General features: G+C 34.2%; 2 protein-coding genes and 1 long non-coding RNA gene across 3 annotated transcripts; 1 reads left to right on the forward strand and 2 right to left on the reverse strand.

Moving 5' to 3' along the window:
* Positions 1-1,487: 1,487 nt before the first annotated feature.
* Positions 1,488-2,785, reverse strand: LOC116194640 (probable aquaporin TIP2-2). Its single transcript, XM_031523504.1, has 3 exons — positions 2,576-2,785; positions 2,192-2,442; positions 1,488-2,062 (listed from the first exon to the last, which is right to left on the reverse strand). The coding sequence occupies exons 1-3, from the start codon at positions 2,700-2,702 to the stop codon at positions 1,688-1,690; spliced, it is 753 nt and encodes a 250-aa protein (XP_031379364.1). The 5' UTR covers positions 2,703-2,785; the 3' UTR covers positions 1,488-1,687.
* Positions 2,786-6,937: 4,152 nt separating this feature from the next.
* LOC116199764 lies at positions 6,938-9,994 on the reverse strand. Its single transcript, XR_004155595.1, has 2 exons — positions 9,489-9,994; positions 6,938-7,804 (listed from the first exon to the last, which is right to left on the reverse strand). It is a non-coding gene; the product is annotated as an uncharacterized LOC116199764 (long non-coding RNA).
* A 3,136-nt stretch (positions 9,995-13,130) lies between these two features.
* Positions 13,131-17,725, forward strand: LOC116192537 (O-fucosyltransferase 29-like). The gene is made up of 9 exons (XM_031521110.1): positions 13,131-13,635; positions 13,734-13,824; positions 14,155-14,231; positions 14,617-14,705; positions 14,793-14,982; positions 15,135-15,316; positions 15,716-15,818; positions 15,983-16,311; positions 17,002-17,725. Exons 1-9 carry the CDS (start codon positions 13,345-13,347, stop codon positions 17,273-17,275), a joined length of 1,626 nt encoding a protein of 541 aa, XP_031376970.1. The 5' UTR covers positions 13,131-13,344; the 3' UTR covers positions 17,276-17,725.
* The last annotated feature ends 914 nt before the right edge of the window (positions 17,726-18,639 follow it).

Consider the following 18,639-nt stretch of genomic DNA (forward strand, 5'->3'; position numbering starts at 1 on the left):
CATCATTTTTCGGTATCATATCTCAAACTTAACGTAACGTAACTAACCATCAATTTGTAGAGAGCTAATGCAGAATGAAAGCGGTTACTTAATATTGTAGTTTAATGTTATTTCACGCAATTCCTAAGCCGTTCTGTTGTACAAAACATGCGCTAGATTTGAAACAAGAAACCTAATAAAAATTTAATTAAGCCTCGACAAGAACTCACCATAGGACTTTTTACGACACTCGGTCGATGTGCCTAATGTCGAGGCTTTCGCATCCAAATCATGGACTTTAGATGGGTCTCCATCATCTGGCCATCTATTATCAAAGAATGAAAGAACAGTTCAGTCACACCTAATTGAACAAGGTTGGTAGTAATTAGTGAGGTAGGGCACCCAATAACATTATTAACAGCTACACTACATCCTTTTGCTGGCCCCTCAATGCTCTGTCCGGAGGAAAAATCTAACCTTATCTTCTCTTATGAAATAATAATTGACTGATTATTTTACATAATTAATAATTACACTCGAGTGAAATAGAAGATGATAATTGAAATTCCATTTATCTGCCCGTTTTCGCGTATGAATAGAGAAGAACTGTCGTTTTAATTGAGGATAGATAGAACCCCGCAATAACCTCTCCATTCAATTCACGATAATGCTGCTACGTCGTGTATCAAACTCGAATCGAATCTATTTCACTTTCTTCCGGTTATCCTTCCTTTTTTTCCCCCGACTATATTATTACTAGAGAATCTGAGTTCTTCATCATGCATGATCAGTCAGATTTCACTCACTCTTTGGATGATCGAATGATATTCGGTCCAATCATAAAAGCATCTTTTTTCTTTATTTCTTTGCTTTGCTCGGCTTTCCTCTCTGAGCCTTACATTTATAGGAGTTCTTTTTTTTTTTTTTTCTCTATTGGAACAAGGGCCCAGCTTGCAAATTCACAATGAAAAACACATTTTATGAATCGATCGTAAAATCATAATTTAACGACAAATTGAGTTTTTAGTTTCAGAATATAATTTGTAGTACAGTTCGAAACCTACTTAAATTATTTTATAGTCAGAATCAACGTGACATCCCAACAAAATTAGCCTCGATCAACAGGTTAAGTTACAGTCTCACAAAAAAAAAAAGGGACATGTATTCCAACTCGATGGCCATGTTTCATGTTCAATAATGATTTAGATATTGATGGGAGTTGGGTCTCTATTTCAACTTCAAACCGATAACTGATTGATTTTGACATGTTATACCATGCAATATGCCAATTTTTATTAGGGTTTGGTTTGATTGGCCCTACAAAAGTTCAAAATTATATCATCGTACTATTTGAATTAATAAATATATTGCGTGCACGACTACTTCTAGGATATTATGAACGGCCATTTTCGGACAACCGAAGTAGGGGCCTTGGGTCAAGCTTTAATTGATTGAACTAAAGAAAACAAGGAGGGATAATGCTTAGAGCACTCATTAAAAAAGCAAAAGGTAGCAATTATTTACTTTTGTACATTTCATTCTTGAGCAGATTTAGACACATTGAAAAGCACCCAATTCCAATTCATTTGCAGGCAACCCCAAGAAAAAAAGAAAAAAAAAAAAGACATTCATAATCCAGGAAAAACAAGACATCAGGATCAAACCGCTTGAAGGCCCAAAGTCGAGAAAAAAAAATAAAAAAGCCCCATCAAGCATAGTCGTTAGATGGCGGAACCGGTTGGTAGGACGCGATGAAAACGTCGCCGTATATCAGCCCAGCGAGCCCTCCTCCGATCAGTGGACCGGCCCAGTAGATCCAGATCTGAGAGAAGTCTCCGCTGACCACAGCTGGGCCGAACGATCGGGCTGGGTTCATGGACCCACCGCTGAATGGGCCTGCAGCCAAGATGTTTGCGCCGACGATGAACCCGATCGCAATGGGTGCGACGATCCCGATAGAGCCCTTCTTGGGGTCTGCTGCGGTGGCGTAGACCGTGTAGACCAGGGCGAATGTGATGACGATCTCCATGACCGCGCCTCCGAACATGCTCATACCTGAAGAGACTGCGTGGGTTGGCATGCTCTGCAGAACATCAGTGCAACGTTCACAAAATTAGTTAGGACAATTTGAATGTAAAAATAGCGATTTTCCAAATTTATTGGATATTTTGATTGCGATATATATATATTTATGTATTTTTTAAAAAAATACCTCTCCGTTAGTGGCGAATTGGAGGAGGAGGCACGCGACAATGGAGCCGAGGCACTGGGCGATCCAATAGAAGATGCCGGTGAGGATGCTGATGTGTCCCCCGACAGCCAACCCGAACGTGACAGCTGGATTCAAGTGGCCGCCCGAGATGTTTGCAGCAACCGAAACGCCCACAAACAGGGCGAATGCGTGAGCCACTGCCACCGCCACAAGGCCAGCGGGGTCTAGAGCCGCGTCTGACGTGAGCTTACCTGAAAGCGTGTGGAGAAGATCAGAAGATGGATGATATCAATCGTATACACTCAAGTATATGTCACTTAGATTTTCAAAATGGACCATATATTAGAAGGTTATATACACGTATGCCGTCATGCAAACACTTACTATAGGCAATCGCGGAACCGACGCCCGCAAACACAAAGAGGAGGGTGGCTATGAACTCCGACAAGTAGGACTTTATTGACCCGATGCTGAAGGAGTCGCCGAAGCTGCCGAACTCCAACTTCACCATTGTCTCTCTTCTAACTGAACTCAAACTAAATCCAAATCAGCCAATCTTAGCAAGAGCTTTCAACTGAATTGGATTTGTTGTGATGAGAGGAATAGTTCTCAAGAGTTATATATACACGAAACAATTCATGGGCACTGCGTCCATATAGTGCTTAGGCAGCTAAAGGAGGAGGGCAGGGCCAGGCCGGGCACCGCCCATGTGGGGCCCGCCGCCGGTAGGGAATGGCGCGGCGGGATTGGGTGCCGACCAACCGCCATTTAGTTTATTTAATTAGGCAATAATTGGGGTTTATGAGTGTAAAGACACTGAATTAATTAGCAATTGTCGTTAATTAATGGGCGTAAAGACAAGCCAGGCAGGCCTTAGATTATCATATCCGAAGAATAATATTATTAGCAAAGCATGGTTGTTGTTAGTGGTGATGTCCGATGTCATTGTCGTTGTAAGCTAATGAAATGATGTTGTGGTTGTGGTCCGCGGAGAAGAAAGAGTATAATGCGGATAGTGATCGGCTGAGTTTTCTTGATTGCGACACGATCGCAAGGTTCGAGAGTTTCGTACCGAATGTCACTGATCCTTCCACTCATTCGGTATTTGCTTTTGCTCTCCTTGGTTTGAAAAGCTTCAACATGGAGAGAGGAGGTAGGCTTGGAGATGATTGATTTCTCGTGAGATTCATTAGTCTCAAGTAGTTTTATTAAGGTTGAAGAGATTGCAAGCTCTATATTCTATTTCTTAGATAATCTTTTGTAAATTGAATTTATGAAAATTTATGTTTTAAATTTGATAAAAACAATTGAAACATGTTCAATGATAAGGTAATTGTAAAATACAGAAGTTCAAATAAGATGACACGAGAAAATTTGAGTCTTATTATTATTTAAATGGAGATTAAAAATTACCTTATTAAATTAGCTTGTTTTAAATCAATGAATTTATTTTATTCTACACTTAATGAGTTCTTTGGACCTTTCATTAGACAACATCTTTAGCAATTCTGATTCTGAAGAATTTATTTTAGTTTACATTTAATGATTTTTTTAATCTAGGTAAATTCATGAGACTAACATCTTGAGGAATTTTGATTTTCCAAATATGTTGGATGTGTTCAATTTTTGCTTTGGAAAAAAAAAGGCAAGAGAGAAAAAATTAAACAACCTAAATCCAGTAGTGCAGGGAATATGAAGAAATGATTAACCATAAGTTAAGAATTTATTCAAAACACCTAGGTGTAATTCGTGTTGAAGGAGTTTAAATTGCTAATATATATATAGAATCCTTGCCTGCTCATGTTCTGTTGTAGGAAGAATAAGTCCTACTTATCAAAAGTGGTCATTCCTATACCATGCTACATCATTTGAAAACCTCTTCTAGCTGAAAGCTCGAAAATCCTCTACCGTAATTTTTCTTTTCTCCACCGTAATTCAGAATCTTGGAAAATTTTCTGCATAAACGGAATGACGGAATGGAAAAAGCCAATGAAAATCTTTTTATGTGGTTGCAGGGGCTTGTCGGGATGGGGCCAAAAAGTAAGAGAAAAAAGAAGGTGAATATTGATTTATTAATTTTTTTTGTGTGTATATTCATAATTGATTTGATTGACTTTTTAAAATATTTAATATAGATACTATTAACAGAATGAGTTATGTACGAGGAATTTGAAGAGTCGATCATCAGGAGCGATGAAAGTTCCATAAAGTTTATGTGGTAAACTCTCGTCGCGCGAATGGCGACTCCTCATCACAGATGTTCGAGGAGTCTATTTTAAATACAAATATATAGATTCTCTTGAATACTTATTGAATTTTTGTTATATTTTATTTGTAATTTTTAATAAGAATTAATTTAAATATTATTTTGGTATTTACTATTCTAATCCTATTAATAGGGTGAGGTACAATTATATATATAGATTATTAATAAGAATTAACCTAAACATTATTTTGGTACTTACTATTCCAACCTTATTTAATAGGGTGAGATTAATAAGAATTAATCTAAACATTATTTTAATATTTACTATTCTAATCCTATTAAATAGGGTGAGATACAATTATATATATATATATAGATATATATTAATAAGAATTAACCTAAATATTATTTTAGTATTACTATTCTAACCCTATTTAATAGGGTGGCATACAATTATATATATATATATATATATACTGGATTATTATCCCGTGCGTTGTACGGGTTTGTTTCAAATTTTACTTAAGTAATTTTGTTTATGATAATCCGAGTTAAAATATTTTACTAATATAATCTTATTAAAATAAATTAATAGTTATCACCAAATGATAGGAAATTATAAGATTCTCAAACTTTCAAAACTTGACACTTCAGTACATTTTTATGACTCATAATATTTTCTAAGGAATTAAAAATGCATATAATATGAAGAATTTAAAAACGTCGTCAAATCTTAAGTCAGTAAAAATACATTGTTTGGTACTTTGAGGTTGATTTTTTACTTTTAATTTTCGATTCCCATGTACTTCATTGTAATTTCATAATATTTTCAATCTCTATGAAAACAATACTATAACCTGATTTTATTTATTATTTTTAAGTATATCTTATTATCATTCTTTGTGTTTTAAAATTTTTTTAGTTCTAATTGTAATTCAGGATCTTCTTTAACATGTGGATTAAAACTTACATGATTTCCACGAATTGGTTATAACTTATTTCTTTTTTTCAATATTTTTATTATCATTTTTCATGTTTGACTTTTCTTTTAAATTTTCTTTTTTTCTAGTTGTATTTTAATTCATTTATTAAAAGTTTAAGTACGGATTTGATTCTCATCTACTTTTTTCTTTTTTAATATATATGTGGATATATAAAAGTAGATTCTTAAATAACTTTTTATTTGGAAAATTAAGATATATATTTTTTATTTTTTTAAGCGCATTAGTTTAAGCACATTTAATGCTAGTCAAGTAAGTTTTTCTATAATTTTTAATTCCTAAAAAATTAAGTTGTCTTCCATTTTATCTTTTTAAATATATATCTGGATATATGATATAAATTCTTAAGTTATGTTTATATGAATTAATTGCATATATGATTTTGACCCTATCTATTAGGTTATGGTCATGTGTGTATATATAGATACAGATATAGAATTATTTATTTATTTATTTACTTAATTGAAATTTTTTTTTATTTACTTAATTGATAGCTTTTTTGCTAACGCAAATTGATTGTTTACCAATTTGATCCTATTTATTAGGCTATAGTCATCTTTATATATAGTTGAAATATAAATTAAAATATTTTAATTATAGATGAACTTAATTACTTGTTTGTTTTTATAGATTATTACATATTATATTAAATAATATATGAAATTATGTTTATATGAATTAATTGTAAGTATAATTATCAATTTAACCCGAATTACTTGTTCCAATTACCAATTCAACCCTATTTATTAGGTTATGGTCAAGTATATATATATATATATGTATATATATATAGATATATAGAATTTTTTTGGTGTATACCCTAGTATTCGGAAGCCCATCGAGTCCCGACTAATTCAGTTTGAGCCGGGTCGACTTACTAAATGTGTAAAACTCTCCCAGTATGGATATAGAATTAGCTCTTTATTTATTTGATAAATTTCTTTTATTTACTTAATTGATAACTTTTTTGCTAATGCAAATTGATTGTTTACCGACTCAACCCTATTTATTAGATTGTAGTCATGTTTATATATATTGTTGAAATATTAAGTTATCTTATTTATAGATGAACTTAATTATTTTTTTATAGTTTAATGCTTATTATTTTTAAATAACATATGAAATTATGTTGATAAGAATTAATTGTATGTATAATTACGAATTTAACCCTATTTACTTGTTCCAATTACCAATTCGATCCTATTTATTATGTTGTTGTCAAGATTATATTTATGATTTTATATAATACTAGTTAGAAGGTCACGTGTGTTGCCCGTGGTATGCATCTCTATAAGTTGGTCAATATTGTCTTTGAAAATAAGAATTTGCCACTGATATATATATAATATTAAATCTTTTAATGCATGAGATAGGGAAAAAAAGGTCGTTTCATTTGATCAAAATGTTATTAATGCTATTTTTTTATGAATATTAATGCTATTGTTAAGACAAGGCCGATTTCACTATGATCCTTTTGCGTATTGTAAATAAGCATAAGTCGTGGAAAAACATTATCAATAAAAATATAGTTCACCCGAATTATAAATAAGCATTATCATGGTATATGAGTCATGAAATGTGAACTTGCAATGAGCATTCAAGTTGGAAGAGAAAAACACAAAATATACATAATGCAAGTACAAAATTGACATAAAATAGACATAATGCAAGTACAAAATTGTTGTAAGGTACAATCTACCAAATAGATCTTGTGTTGATCTATTTCCAATGTCTCGTTCATTACCTCCTTGAAATACGCACCCAATTTTTCCTTCTTTGGACCAAAAAAACAATGATTTCTTGATCTCGAAGACTTCAGTGATGATTGGTTAGTAGAGTTTGGAGGACCCAATGAACCAATTCTCCACTTTTTTGAGAAGATATAAAGGGTGACTTGGTTTGTTTGGAGAATACTTGGTGTTGTACACTATGTACTTGAGGACAATTATCGGTGTTGTCTAATACTTCACATAATCCGCACGATCACGCGATTGTATAGCCAAGAACTGTTAGTCCATAAGGATTGCTGAGATTACCAATTTTATCTCTACGTTCCTAGAAATGAAATATGCAAAAACATAAACAATATGACTTCAAAGAAATTATTACTTGATCGTAAAGCAGGCAATGTTGTACCCATGATTTAATTAAGCCTCACAATGATAAAAGAGACAAACAAAAATCAATTATAAAAATAAATTGATATCAATAGTGATGTCTCTTTATGATTATGGAACAAACCTCATTGAGAACTCAACATAATGTCAATGACAAGGAGAAAGAATCCTTACCCCGGGATTGCGGACAAGCTGAAGATGGACGCAGGAAGAACTGCTAAGACTAAAGTTGCTTTTAGAGTAAATTAGGTCTTAACTACTCTTATAATTTCTTCTTCATATGAAAAATCTGCAAAAGATAACCCAAACATTAATTCATAGATTTTGTTTTGATCATTTTGCTCACATATTCTAAAATTACAATTTCGGATTTAACAATACATATTATTTTAGAGAAATATGGATCCAATATACGAGATCGACATCTTTTTAGTTTTCACCAGCCTCCAGATCCTATTTGAGCCTCGCGTAAATAAAGATCACACCCCAACAAAGGTCATGCTCCAAGAAGCATACTCTAAAGAAACCAAAAATACATGAAATGATATCAAATTAAAGTAACATGTTATATAATATTCTAATAAGGAGCACAAATATATGGACTACCATGAGAAAGTATGATAACTTGTGAAGTCATGGCTAGAAAAAATTATCTTATAAGCTTACACAATTGACTGAGATACAAACATCAATGTTGTATCCCTCATATATTTTCTTGCCACGATCCATTAGAGAGAAAAATAATTGTTGGAGTTCCGAAAATCCCCAATTGTTATTGGCTCTTTAAAAGTTTGTGATTGAAGGGCATGCACATGCTCAAAACTTTAGACAAAACATCAAAAGCTCAAAAATTATGAAAAAGATAGTACATCAAACTTATAAGAAAAGGAACGTTTCTAAAAGAAGATAACAAAGTGACTTTTATATTGCTCCTCAATTAAGAAGATGAACAACATGCTTTCATATAAGGAAAGAATTGGTTATCTTAAACGTATAATATATCATCCTAATAATTAAGGTGCTTTGGAAACAATATGCATATATAAAATTTAAGGAATGATCAACAATGCACTAAATTATGCGAAAACTATTAGACAACAAACACAGTTCAAATTTTATAAATACTGTACTTAAAACCTACACACCCTAAACCTTGACAACATAAAGAAAAAGTCATAATCTCAAACTAACCAGTAAAAAATACCACTAATTTGTCTGGGGATTGCAATGGTAATAAGCTCCTTATCAGCTACATCAATGGGTTTTAGTACAAAATCAAATCTTGGATATCAAAAACATGAAGACATAAGAAATCGTGGCCAAACATTTTTATTTCTGTTTTCCTTTTATAAACTTATCGCTACAACATAACACAGTGCTAACAATCCAACCGGTTCTACTCATCCAAATTCAATCCAATCCAACTCTACGAAGAAAAAGAAAGCAACTTTATGGTGAACTAAAAAGGAGCCGAGAGAATTAAGAATATCAAAGAAAATGCGGAATAAATGGATAGTAAGAGCCATTCAAGTCTAGAATGGCACAAACAAGACGTTCTAATTCAAAAAAAATAAAATCATCCATCTTTATAAGAGCATGAAAGTCCTCCACATGTTCATTAATGAATGCTAAACTACTACTTATGTGGTTTATCATGGTAGATTGCATTACAATTTAGAAGTGAATATAATGAGACAGTAGCTGGATAAATTCTTAAAATGCATACCAGTATTGCAACACCAATTAAAGACTGTTTTTTACAGAAAGAATGCAAGATCCCAATCCATAGTACGTAATAGGATTGTAACAGGAGAAAAATTGACATTCCAATATCAAAATTGGTAGGTGATGAGAAGGCCATAAAAGGAAGGAAAAGGATTATAATAGTTCAAGAGTGGTAAAAAAATCAATGAGAAGCAGATGTAATAGAAAAAGGAAGCAGTGTCCCAGTGAGAAAAAAATGTGCTACATACCCTCTCGTTCTTGCACTCTTCTCTTCGACAATCCCATCACTGCTAGAGTCGAAGTTCCTGGCAAAAATGAGCCACACCCCATCTACATCAATCATTGACCCACCAACTGTGCCGCATCACTGGTCACCAATGAGCCCTACATCGCGGCAAAAAGACCCCTAGATATGAGTCGGAGATATTATGACGCAGAAAACATCGAGGTGGCAGTGCTACGGTTCGAAATATAGAATCAAAGTATCCTTCTCCCTCTCTCCCTCTTCGTTGTTCTTCTCTTTGGCACTCCCCTCACGGCAAAAACCAAAGTTTCTGGCTAAAATCTATCATGCTCTGTCTCCATCTCTGGTTGGCTCATCAACTGTGTTGCATCATCATCGATCAGGGCAAGCCCCAGATCGCAGAGAAAAGACCTTTGGCGACAAAGATGGTTGGAGAGAAATGGTTGAGTGAGGAGAGAAAAAGGCCCGGTACTGATGATTTGATAAGAGAGAGAGAGATGATTTGGATGATTTTGGAGGGACAAGGATATTTTTGATATTTTTTGTGTTTTTGATGGCACTACTCATGGCAAATTGACAATAGCATTTTACTCGAAAATATATCTTTTTTTTTTATGTTGAATAACTAAGGAGATCTCATTTATGTCCTTACTTTGTGAAAACACACGAAGAAGGTGCATATTATTTATAGAGAAGTCATAGATATATATATATATATATATATATATATATTTATGTTTATAAGAATTAATTGTATATATAATTTCGATCATATTTGTTAGGTTATGGTCATGTGTGTATATATATATATATAGATATGGGTATATAGGATCATTTATTTATTTATTTACTTACTTAATTGACAAATTTCTTTTATTTACTTAATTGATAACTTTTTTGCTAATGCAAATTGCTTGTTTACCATTCGACCCTATTTGTTAGGTTATGGTCATGCTTATAAAATATAAATTAAATTATTTTAATTATAGATGAAGTTAATTATTTTTTATAGTTTATTACTTATTATTTTAAATGATATGTGAAATTATCTTTGTATGAATTAATTGTATGCATAATTACCAATTTAATCCTATTTACTTATTCCAATTACCAATTCGACCCTATTTATTAGGTTGTTGTTAAGTTTTTATTTATATATATAGATTGTTTATATATAATTGAAATATACTTTATAAATTAAATCATTTTAATTATAGATGAACTTCATTATTTTTTATAGTTTATTACTTATTATTTTAAATAGTATATGAAATTATGTTTGTATGAATTAATTGTATGTATAATTACCAATTTAACCCAATTTACTTGTTCCAATTATCAATTCGAACCTATTTATTACGTTGTTGTCAAATTTATATATATATATATATATATATATATAGATGCCCTACTCATGCTGCTAAAATCTTGTTTATATTCACGCATGCTACCTCTATGCTGAATGTATTATCGAGGTGTGACCAACATCGATAGGATTTGGATTACTCCTAAAGGTTGACTCAGATGGCCAGATGGCTGACTCCGATCAATTAGTTCGGATTGATTTTATTAGTGCCACATATAGGAGTCAGTTTCTCAGCGGGTAAAAATATCAAATTATGTCACTCAATTCAATATGTTGAAATCAGATCCTTTAATACACTAAAACTGTTGTTTAGGGCCGCCACGTCTCACGCCCTCAATTTTTTACCTTCCCATATTTATCAAATATATAGAGGCTGATTGAGGTTTCGGAGCATTAATTTTGCTCGGCTGAGTCTGTACTTATCAACCAAAAGCTCCAAGATCAATTCCCATAATTTTTATTTTTTTAATCTTTTTGTAAGATTTCACATAGTTATTTTTTTTTCTTTTTCTAAGATAGTAATCCTCATAAGATCACTAGATTGCCATATGTACTAAAAGGAGCAAACTATTAAATACTTGCATTTCTCCTGATTTTCCAATTCTAATGCAATCATCAAGAAAGTCATTCAAGTTTTGATTTAATGAGCTATAAAAGCCAAATTAATCATTGAAAAACTAATAGAAGTGTGGATAATAAATTTGCGGAATCTTTAATCTTTCGTAAGATCACCTAAATTTTACTAAAAGGAGCACACTATTAAATACTTACATTTCACATTATTCTTAAGTGCTAATTTATAATCGGAAAAGTAATTTAAACTTGATTTACATCAAATTTTGCATAGCGCCACTTTTTTATATTCTATTAAGAAAATAATTCAAATTTCTTAATTAGCCAATTACTTTTCTATTTTAATCACAATTTATTTTTAATCGAGTTGCTTTCTTAAAATGGAAGTTTTGAATAAGAAGGTATCTAAAAGAAAATCTATAGAATTTATTGCAATAGGTGATTGTAAAATTAATTTTTCTAGTCATATATCTTGAAATTATATAATGAGTTTTTTTATATATAATAATTAAAAGAGCTGATTAATATAGTGATATCATTCTAATAATGTTATACATGAATCATATAATATCTCCTAATAAAAAAAATTATAACACTATTTTTTTTCGTCTTATGTTTATAATATGATTATATTGCAAATCTAAAACATAATATCATCAGATATATTCGTGCAATTTTTAAATATTTAATTTTGCATCTACTAATTTACGCGTATATACAATTAAATAATGTAAAGTTAACCACAGTTAGTGTATTAGGAAAAATTGACATCTGTTATTCTCGTGGCAAAGCGCGAGTCTTAGCTAGTTATGTTTAAAAACATATGCCTAAATGTGAACATACTTTTCACCCAAAAAAAAAAGAAAGAAGAACATATTTGGGCTGAGTACATAACTTTATCAATCGGCCCACTCACTTTATTGGTCCGTCAATATGCCTAAATATGAACATATTTGGGCCGAGTACATAACTTTATCAATCGGCCCACTCACTTTATTGGTCCGTCAATTCATCCATTCTACAATTGTTCACAGTCCAATCCACTATTCAAAATCCATCCCGACCAATTTTTAAAAAACGAGCACAATTGTTTTTCGAAAACAATTTTTTAATATTTTTTAAATTCCATTTATATATTTCATGGACACATGGAAAATATGTAATGGTATTAACATTAACATCATCAGCCGTTAGTGCTCAGTAACGATTTGAATCAAAAGTGTCGACGGAGCAAACGTTATACGACCAAAAAATCCTAAGTAAAATTTATAGGACTTAATCGACAAAAACGATAATTTTTTAAGAGTTTCGCTATATTTTTTTCTTTTACAAAATATTTTCAAAATACATATTGATATTAGAGTTAAATAAAATTGAAAAGTAGGTAATTTTATATGTTACTTAGCGAAGGTCTAAAATCGAGAATATTTTGGAGCGGGGAGTCTCACGTGCACAAGATCTATGGAGGAGGCGGAATAACGACTCCCTTGATTTAGATTGCTCGAACAGCTTATCATGATTTATACACCATTTATTTATTAATAAATCATTTCATTTTTTCAGCGACATAAATACATAATTAATTAAAGCGCCATTCAGGTATAAAAAAAAAAAGATAATTAAAGCGGAGCGAATATCTGAATTTACTAATTTACCCCCCTGGACAATCATTTTCCGCCATTTACCCGGCCTTTTCTCTCCTCCAATTAACAGCCCCCGACAGAGCTCAACCATCAACAGTCAATACCGCTTCCTGACGTCTCTCTCTGTGTCTGAAGGCCCGTGACCTGCCGTCTCTCTCTCTCTCTCTCTCTCTCTCTCATTCTCCACTTCACTCGATCGAAGAGGACGGACGGAGGTCCCGACGTCTCGGGCTGCCGCCGCCAATGGCGTCTGTCCAGTTCCAGTGAAAGTACAACCAATGAAACCGAAGGCGGCTGCCGCGGCACTACACGCCAATGGCGTGTTGTCGTCGCCCAGGTCATCTCCGCCACCGCAACCAAACCAGAACGGCCGAAGCAGCAGCTACTGCAAGCTAATGCTTTGGAAGGAGGCCCCGGCGGCGACCCAGAGGTGGAAGGTCCCGTGGTCGCTGGTGTGCGGTGTGATGCTGTTTGCCTTGGGCTTGATTTCGCTCTTCACCGGGCACGTGGCCTCTGATCTCGACTGGTACTCCCAGAAATTGGTGGGCAGAGGCTTCTACTCTTCAATGGTGGAGTATTGCTCACTCTCACTCATCTCCTTTTGTTACCTCGGACGAGAAGAGACAGCATTGTCATTATCCATGCGTTCTTGTTCACTGTCTTATAGGTCGGCCGTCACTATGAACCGACTGATATCTGGAAGTCCAAGTACTCGAAACTCTACCGTGGATGCAGCAAGAGAGGCCCCAATTTCCATTGTGAGTCGAATTATTTGTCCCTTTCCTTAACTTCTGCTTCATTTTGCTTGTTCTGTTAGTTGAAATTACCTGTTTTTTCGCATTTACTCAAATGTCTATATTCCTGCCATAATTGCCTGCTTCTGGTTGTTGGACATGATTTGCCGTAAAAGGGGGGGTAATGTTTTTTGCCTAACTAAAGTCTGGGTCACTCAATCGCTCCTCTTATCACATTCCTACATCGTCGGCAGACCCTTATATTCAGCTATACATTTTTCGTCATACCGAATTTGATCTCCTTCTCAGTATCTGATGATGGATTTTAATCTAAGGTCGTGGTTCATTTTGCAGCTGCTGTACGTGAGCGATCTTCAAATGGCTATTTACTTATTGCAGCTAGTGGAGGACTTAACCAACAGAGAACAGGAGTAAGGGGATAAGCTATATATCTATGCATAAATTTATTTTTTGGATATATTGCTTGTAATGTACTTGTAAATGTATGGATGTATGTTCAGTTAAGTTTTTAGGAGTGTGTCCAACCTTATTGTAGTATAGGATTTTGATTGCTGTCTTTCATTGTTCTCCTCTTCATAATCTTTTGATAAGTGCCTTTTCATCAACAGGATTTGTAGATGGAAAGATTTTGTCTCCTTCTATATCTTGCTTGTGCGCTTTTGTCCTTTCTAAATAGTTTCAAAGACAAAATAGAAAAGTAGAACGAATTAGGTGCTTTACGCCATGTAGTTGTTGTATATGCTGCGTTCTACTCATTTTGATGGAGATGCAAATGAAGAATTAATCTCTGATCAGATAACAGATGCAGTCGTCGTTGCACGGATTCTTAATGCTACGCTAGTGGTACCCGAGTTGGATCATGATTCCTACTGGAAAGATAACAGGTAAGTCAACAGTTTTTTGTGAGACCTTAGAACCACATAAATCTATGCTACTCACGTATTCCTAAAATTACTTTGTTCCCCGTGCAGTGATTTCATGAACATCTTTGACGTTAATTGGTTTATTTCTTCTCTCGCAAAAGATGTAACTGTTGTCAAAAAAGTTCCTGATAAATTCATGCGATCCATGGAGAAACCACCATACACCATGCGTGTCCCAAGGAAATCTCCCCCCGAATATTATTTAGATCAAGTTCTTCCTATACTCTTGAGGAGACATGTAAGGTCTCTTCTCCATATTTCTTGTCTACTTTGTATGTCTCTTGGAGTGTTCCATTACTGATCTAGCTCCTGTTTGCCAGCTGTTAGATTGGAACTCAATTTTCATAGCTCAGTGTGGGTTCTTCCTTAACATTTATGGAAACTTCTCAGGTTGTGCAACTGACAAAATTCGACTACAGACTCGCGAACGATCTTGATGACGAACTACAGAAGCTGCGATGCCGAGCTAACTATCATGCTTTGAGGTTTACAAAACCAATCAATCAACTTGGTCAGAAACTCAACACAAGGATGCGCAAGGTGGCGAAACGTTACGTTGCTGTTCACTTGAGGTCCAGCTCTATAATGCCAAAAATGTTTTACTACTAAGTTTTTTATTGAGTTGCATGCAAAGATATTGCATTATGCTTAATGTGTTTCACCATATCTTGAAATGACAATACTACTTTGCTTTTTCTTCTTTTGGTTTCTCATGCTCTGCACTGAAAAAATCCGTGACTAGCTATTGACTCTTGATACTTGGTTTTGATGAGTTACATATTCTATTTGCCCTTTCATGACATGCCTATTTCATGCATCTCCACACGGTCACTATCTGCCTCTCAGTCTCGTCCCTCTTGAGACAACCAAAAAGAAAATATTTGCATCCTAAGACAGTAGGCATGCATTGCAGATTTCAACATACACATTTGTTCTGTCTTTTGGTTTCCTCAACAACATTTTTCCAACAGGTTTGAACCTGATATGCTAGCATTCTCTGGGTGTTATTATGGTGGTGGGGAAAAGGAGAGAAATGAGCTTGCTGAAATAAGGAAACGATGGGTTACGTTACCGGTGAGGCTTCCCTACCTTACAGTGTCGAATTTTGTTATGTTTCTTTACTCGCATGACAATATCCTGTCTTCTTCTTCTTGACACCCAATCAACTTTGGAGCCTTTCAAGTTTAATATCTTTGGCTTTAGAGGGAGCCTCTTATACCAATCAATTTCTCATTCAGGATCTAAGCGCTGAGGAGGAGCGACAGAGAGGAAAATGTCCACTTACCCCCCATGAGGTGGGTCTGATGCTGCGGGCACTTGGTTTTACTAATGACACATATCTCTATGTTGCATCTGGTGAAATTTATGGTGGAGAAGAGACTCTGCGGCCTCTGAAAGAACTGTTCCCAAACTTTTACACGAAGGAGATGCTCGCTGGCGAAGAGTTGCAGCCTTTTCTACCATATTCTTCAAGGCTTGCGGCCATTGACTATATTGTTTGTGAAGAGAGTGATGTTTTTGTCACCAATAACAACGGAAATATGGCAAAACTTCTTGCGGGTCGGAGGTGAGGATTTTGAACTTATTTTCTTCTGCATCTATCACCAGAAACTTTAAAACTGGCCAAATGCACAAACTAAGCATGCCACTCTTCGCGTTGTGGTTGTGGTTGCCCCCAATTCAGTGCTAATCATATACAAATTCCAAGCACTCATAACAAGTTTATAAAGTTTCTATATTGATACTGAAGAAAATGGCAAATTTTCTACTTTAATGTTTGTGGGTTGCATATATTTGACATAGTTCCAAAACTTATAAATGTTGAATTTATGCAACTTTCAAATTAAATAGTCTTTGGGAACTGTAACATCACCACTTTTTTCTCATAATTTTTATTGTCCTCCTAAATATCGAAATTAAAATGTCTTGCCACTTTCAGAAAATAGGTTGAACCATATTGTTAGAATCTAAACAGTTCCTACTGGCTCCCCTGATTCTAGTTCAACTGGTCGAACTGTTAAGTAGGACTGACAGAATTTTAGTTCCTTATTCAACAGATGACCTGATCTGGTTTTTAAAACATTGGATGGAACTTCTCTGTTTTTTGGACAAAAGATCCCAATGGCTACAAAAATGAACCGATCATCGTTTATATACTTAGTCATGAGTTTGCTTTTCTTATTTGATTCGAAAGCCTATCAGTCCGGAAACATTTAGTGACTGCGGTGTCCTGGAACTCTGTCATGGTATTTTGCAGGAGATACATGGGGCATAAGAGGACCATCAGACCAAATGCTAAGAAGCTCACTGCGTTGTTTCTGAAAAGGAACCGGACCTCCTGGAATACCTTCGCCAACAAGGTGAGGTATTATCAGAGAGGTTCTATGGGAGAGCCTAATGAAATGAAACCAGGAGATCGTGAATTCCTTGAATATCCCTTCTCCTGTATCTGCAAGAAACCACGGAGGAACGATGCCAAGAACAGCACTGTCGACAGTGGAGATGACCGTTCTAAGCAAAGTTGGGACTGAGCTGGTGGCAAAGACTTGAACATAGATGAGAGCATCGAAGATGCCAGGACTGAAATGTTTCGTGCCCATCTGACATTAAGCAGCTGCGCTTAGCCCCAGTCATTGCTCTCGGAGCTAGTGGGAATGTTCCGGACTTGATCTCAAGCTTCTTGAAGACGGTATTTATCGATCTCTCTCTCTCTCTCTGGGAGATTGCAGATTGAGACACGAAGATCGATGGATACATGGATCATCTGATACTGCAAATTTCCACGGTGAGTTTGCTATACTTACATAGACCAGTGGCCCTAACACTGAAAACTCCTCTGTACAGCTTAATTCGATTGCACTGACTTGTTCCCAATTTTGGATCACATCTGCCCTTCTCATCTCCGATTCTTCATCTGTTGTAAACTTTATAATTATATATCTAATATGTGTGATTTTAGTGGAACCAACTGAAAACAGTCACTCTGCTTTCCAAGCTCTTCCAATTGTGTTGCTAATCGACATTTGCAGCATGAATCATGGAAGAAGTATATCTGCAGAGAATATCAATGCTTGCGGCCGCCACTTTTGTACAGCGGGGTTCGAGTTATTATTGGTTTTAAATTTGTGCGGGAGAATATCAAAATCAAAAGCTTGCAGGAGCATCACTGGATTTGATCCAAAAAAGAGAAGAAAAAAAAAATCAAATACTTCTACAAGAGCATGATTCTTCCTGGAAAAAAGGAAGACTTATGGGTCTTCGCAGTCGATTAATATTAGTTAATGATGGCATAGTTGAATTAAGTTAATGGACATTTGCCACACAGATTGAATCACCTGATAATGCTGCTAGTTGCAACTTAATGCATTTTAATGGCCAGGTCAAAATATTCCATAATAGTTCTTGGTGTTGCGAATCTTCCTATATGCGATTTCGTTGACTTTAATTTCCGAAGCATAATTGCTTATATTGAAAACCAACTTATCAGAGAGAGTATATATGCTTTCGTTTTAGTAATAGGCTCTGTTTGGTTTGTAATTTTTAACTTTAATTTTAAATCTACTCACTACATAATAAAAATTAATAACACAATTATTATTATTATTTTCATTTTCTTCAATTTTTTGAACCATTTAATTTAATTTTTAATACTAAATTTTATCAATTATTCATTATTATTTTTTTCACGATTTAACAATACAATCATTACTTTCTCTCAACTATTCATTATTTTTCACACTTTTTTTCATAATTCAACAACACAATCATTACAAACCAATTAAAATGAAAATTCAATTCTATTTAATTCTAAAATCAAATGCACCGGAGTTTCAAGTTCGATTTTTATTAAAAATTATTTATATTCCTTTATTTTTTCGATATGCATAATTGTAGG

The sequence above is a fragment of the Punica granatum genome, chromosome 1, assembly GCF_007655135.1.
Source record: "Punica granatum isolate Tunisia-2019 chromosome 1, ASM765513v2, whole genome shotgun sequence".
NCBI lineage: Eukaryota > Viridiplantae > Streptophyta > Magnoliopsida > Myrtales > Lythraceae > Punica > Punica granatum.

Bases quoted from the DNA above. Each gene is read 5' to 3' on its own strand.
- LOC116194640 (XM_031523504.1), bottom strand. From the start codon at position 2,702: ATGGTGAAGTTGGAGTTCGGCAGCTTCGGCGACTCCTTCAGCATCGGG. The intron at 2,443-2,575 runs GTAAGTGTTTGC...ACACGCTTTCAG, and splicing joins CGGTTCCGCGATTGCCTATA to GTAAGCTCACGTCAGACGCG. The intron at 2,063-2,191 runs GTATTTTTTTAA...GATGTTCTGCAG, and splicing joins AATTCGCCACTAACGGAGAG to AGCATGCCAACCCACGCAGT.
- LOC116192537 (XM_031521110.1), top strand. From the start codon at position 13,345: ATGAAACCGAAGGCGGCTGCCGCGGCACTACACGCCAATGGCGTGTTG. The intron at 13,636-13,733 runs GTGGAGTATTGC...ACTGTCTTATAG, and splicing joins GAGGCTTCTACTCTTCAATG to GTCGGCCGTCACTATGAACC. The intron at 14,983-15,134 runs GTAAGGTCTCTT...GAAACTTCTCAG, and splicing joins CTATACTCTTGAGGAGACAT to GTTGTGCAACTGACAAAATT.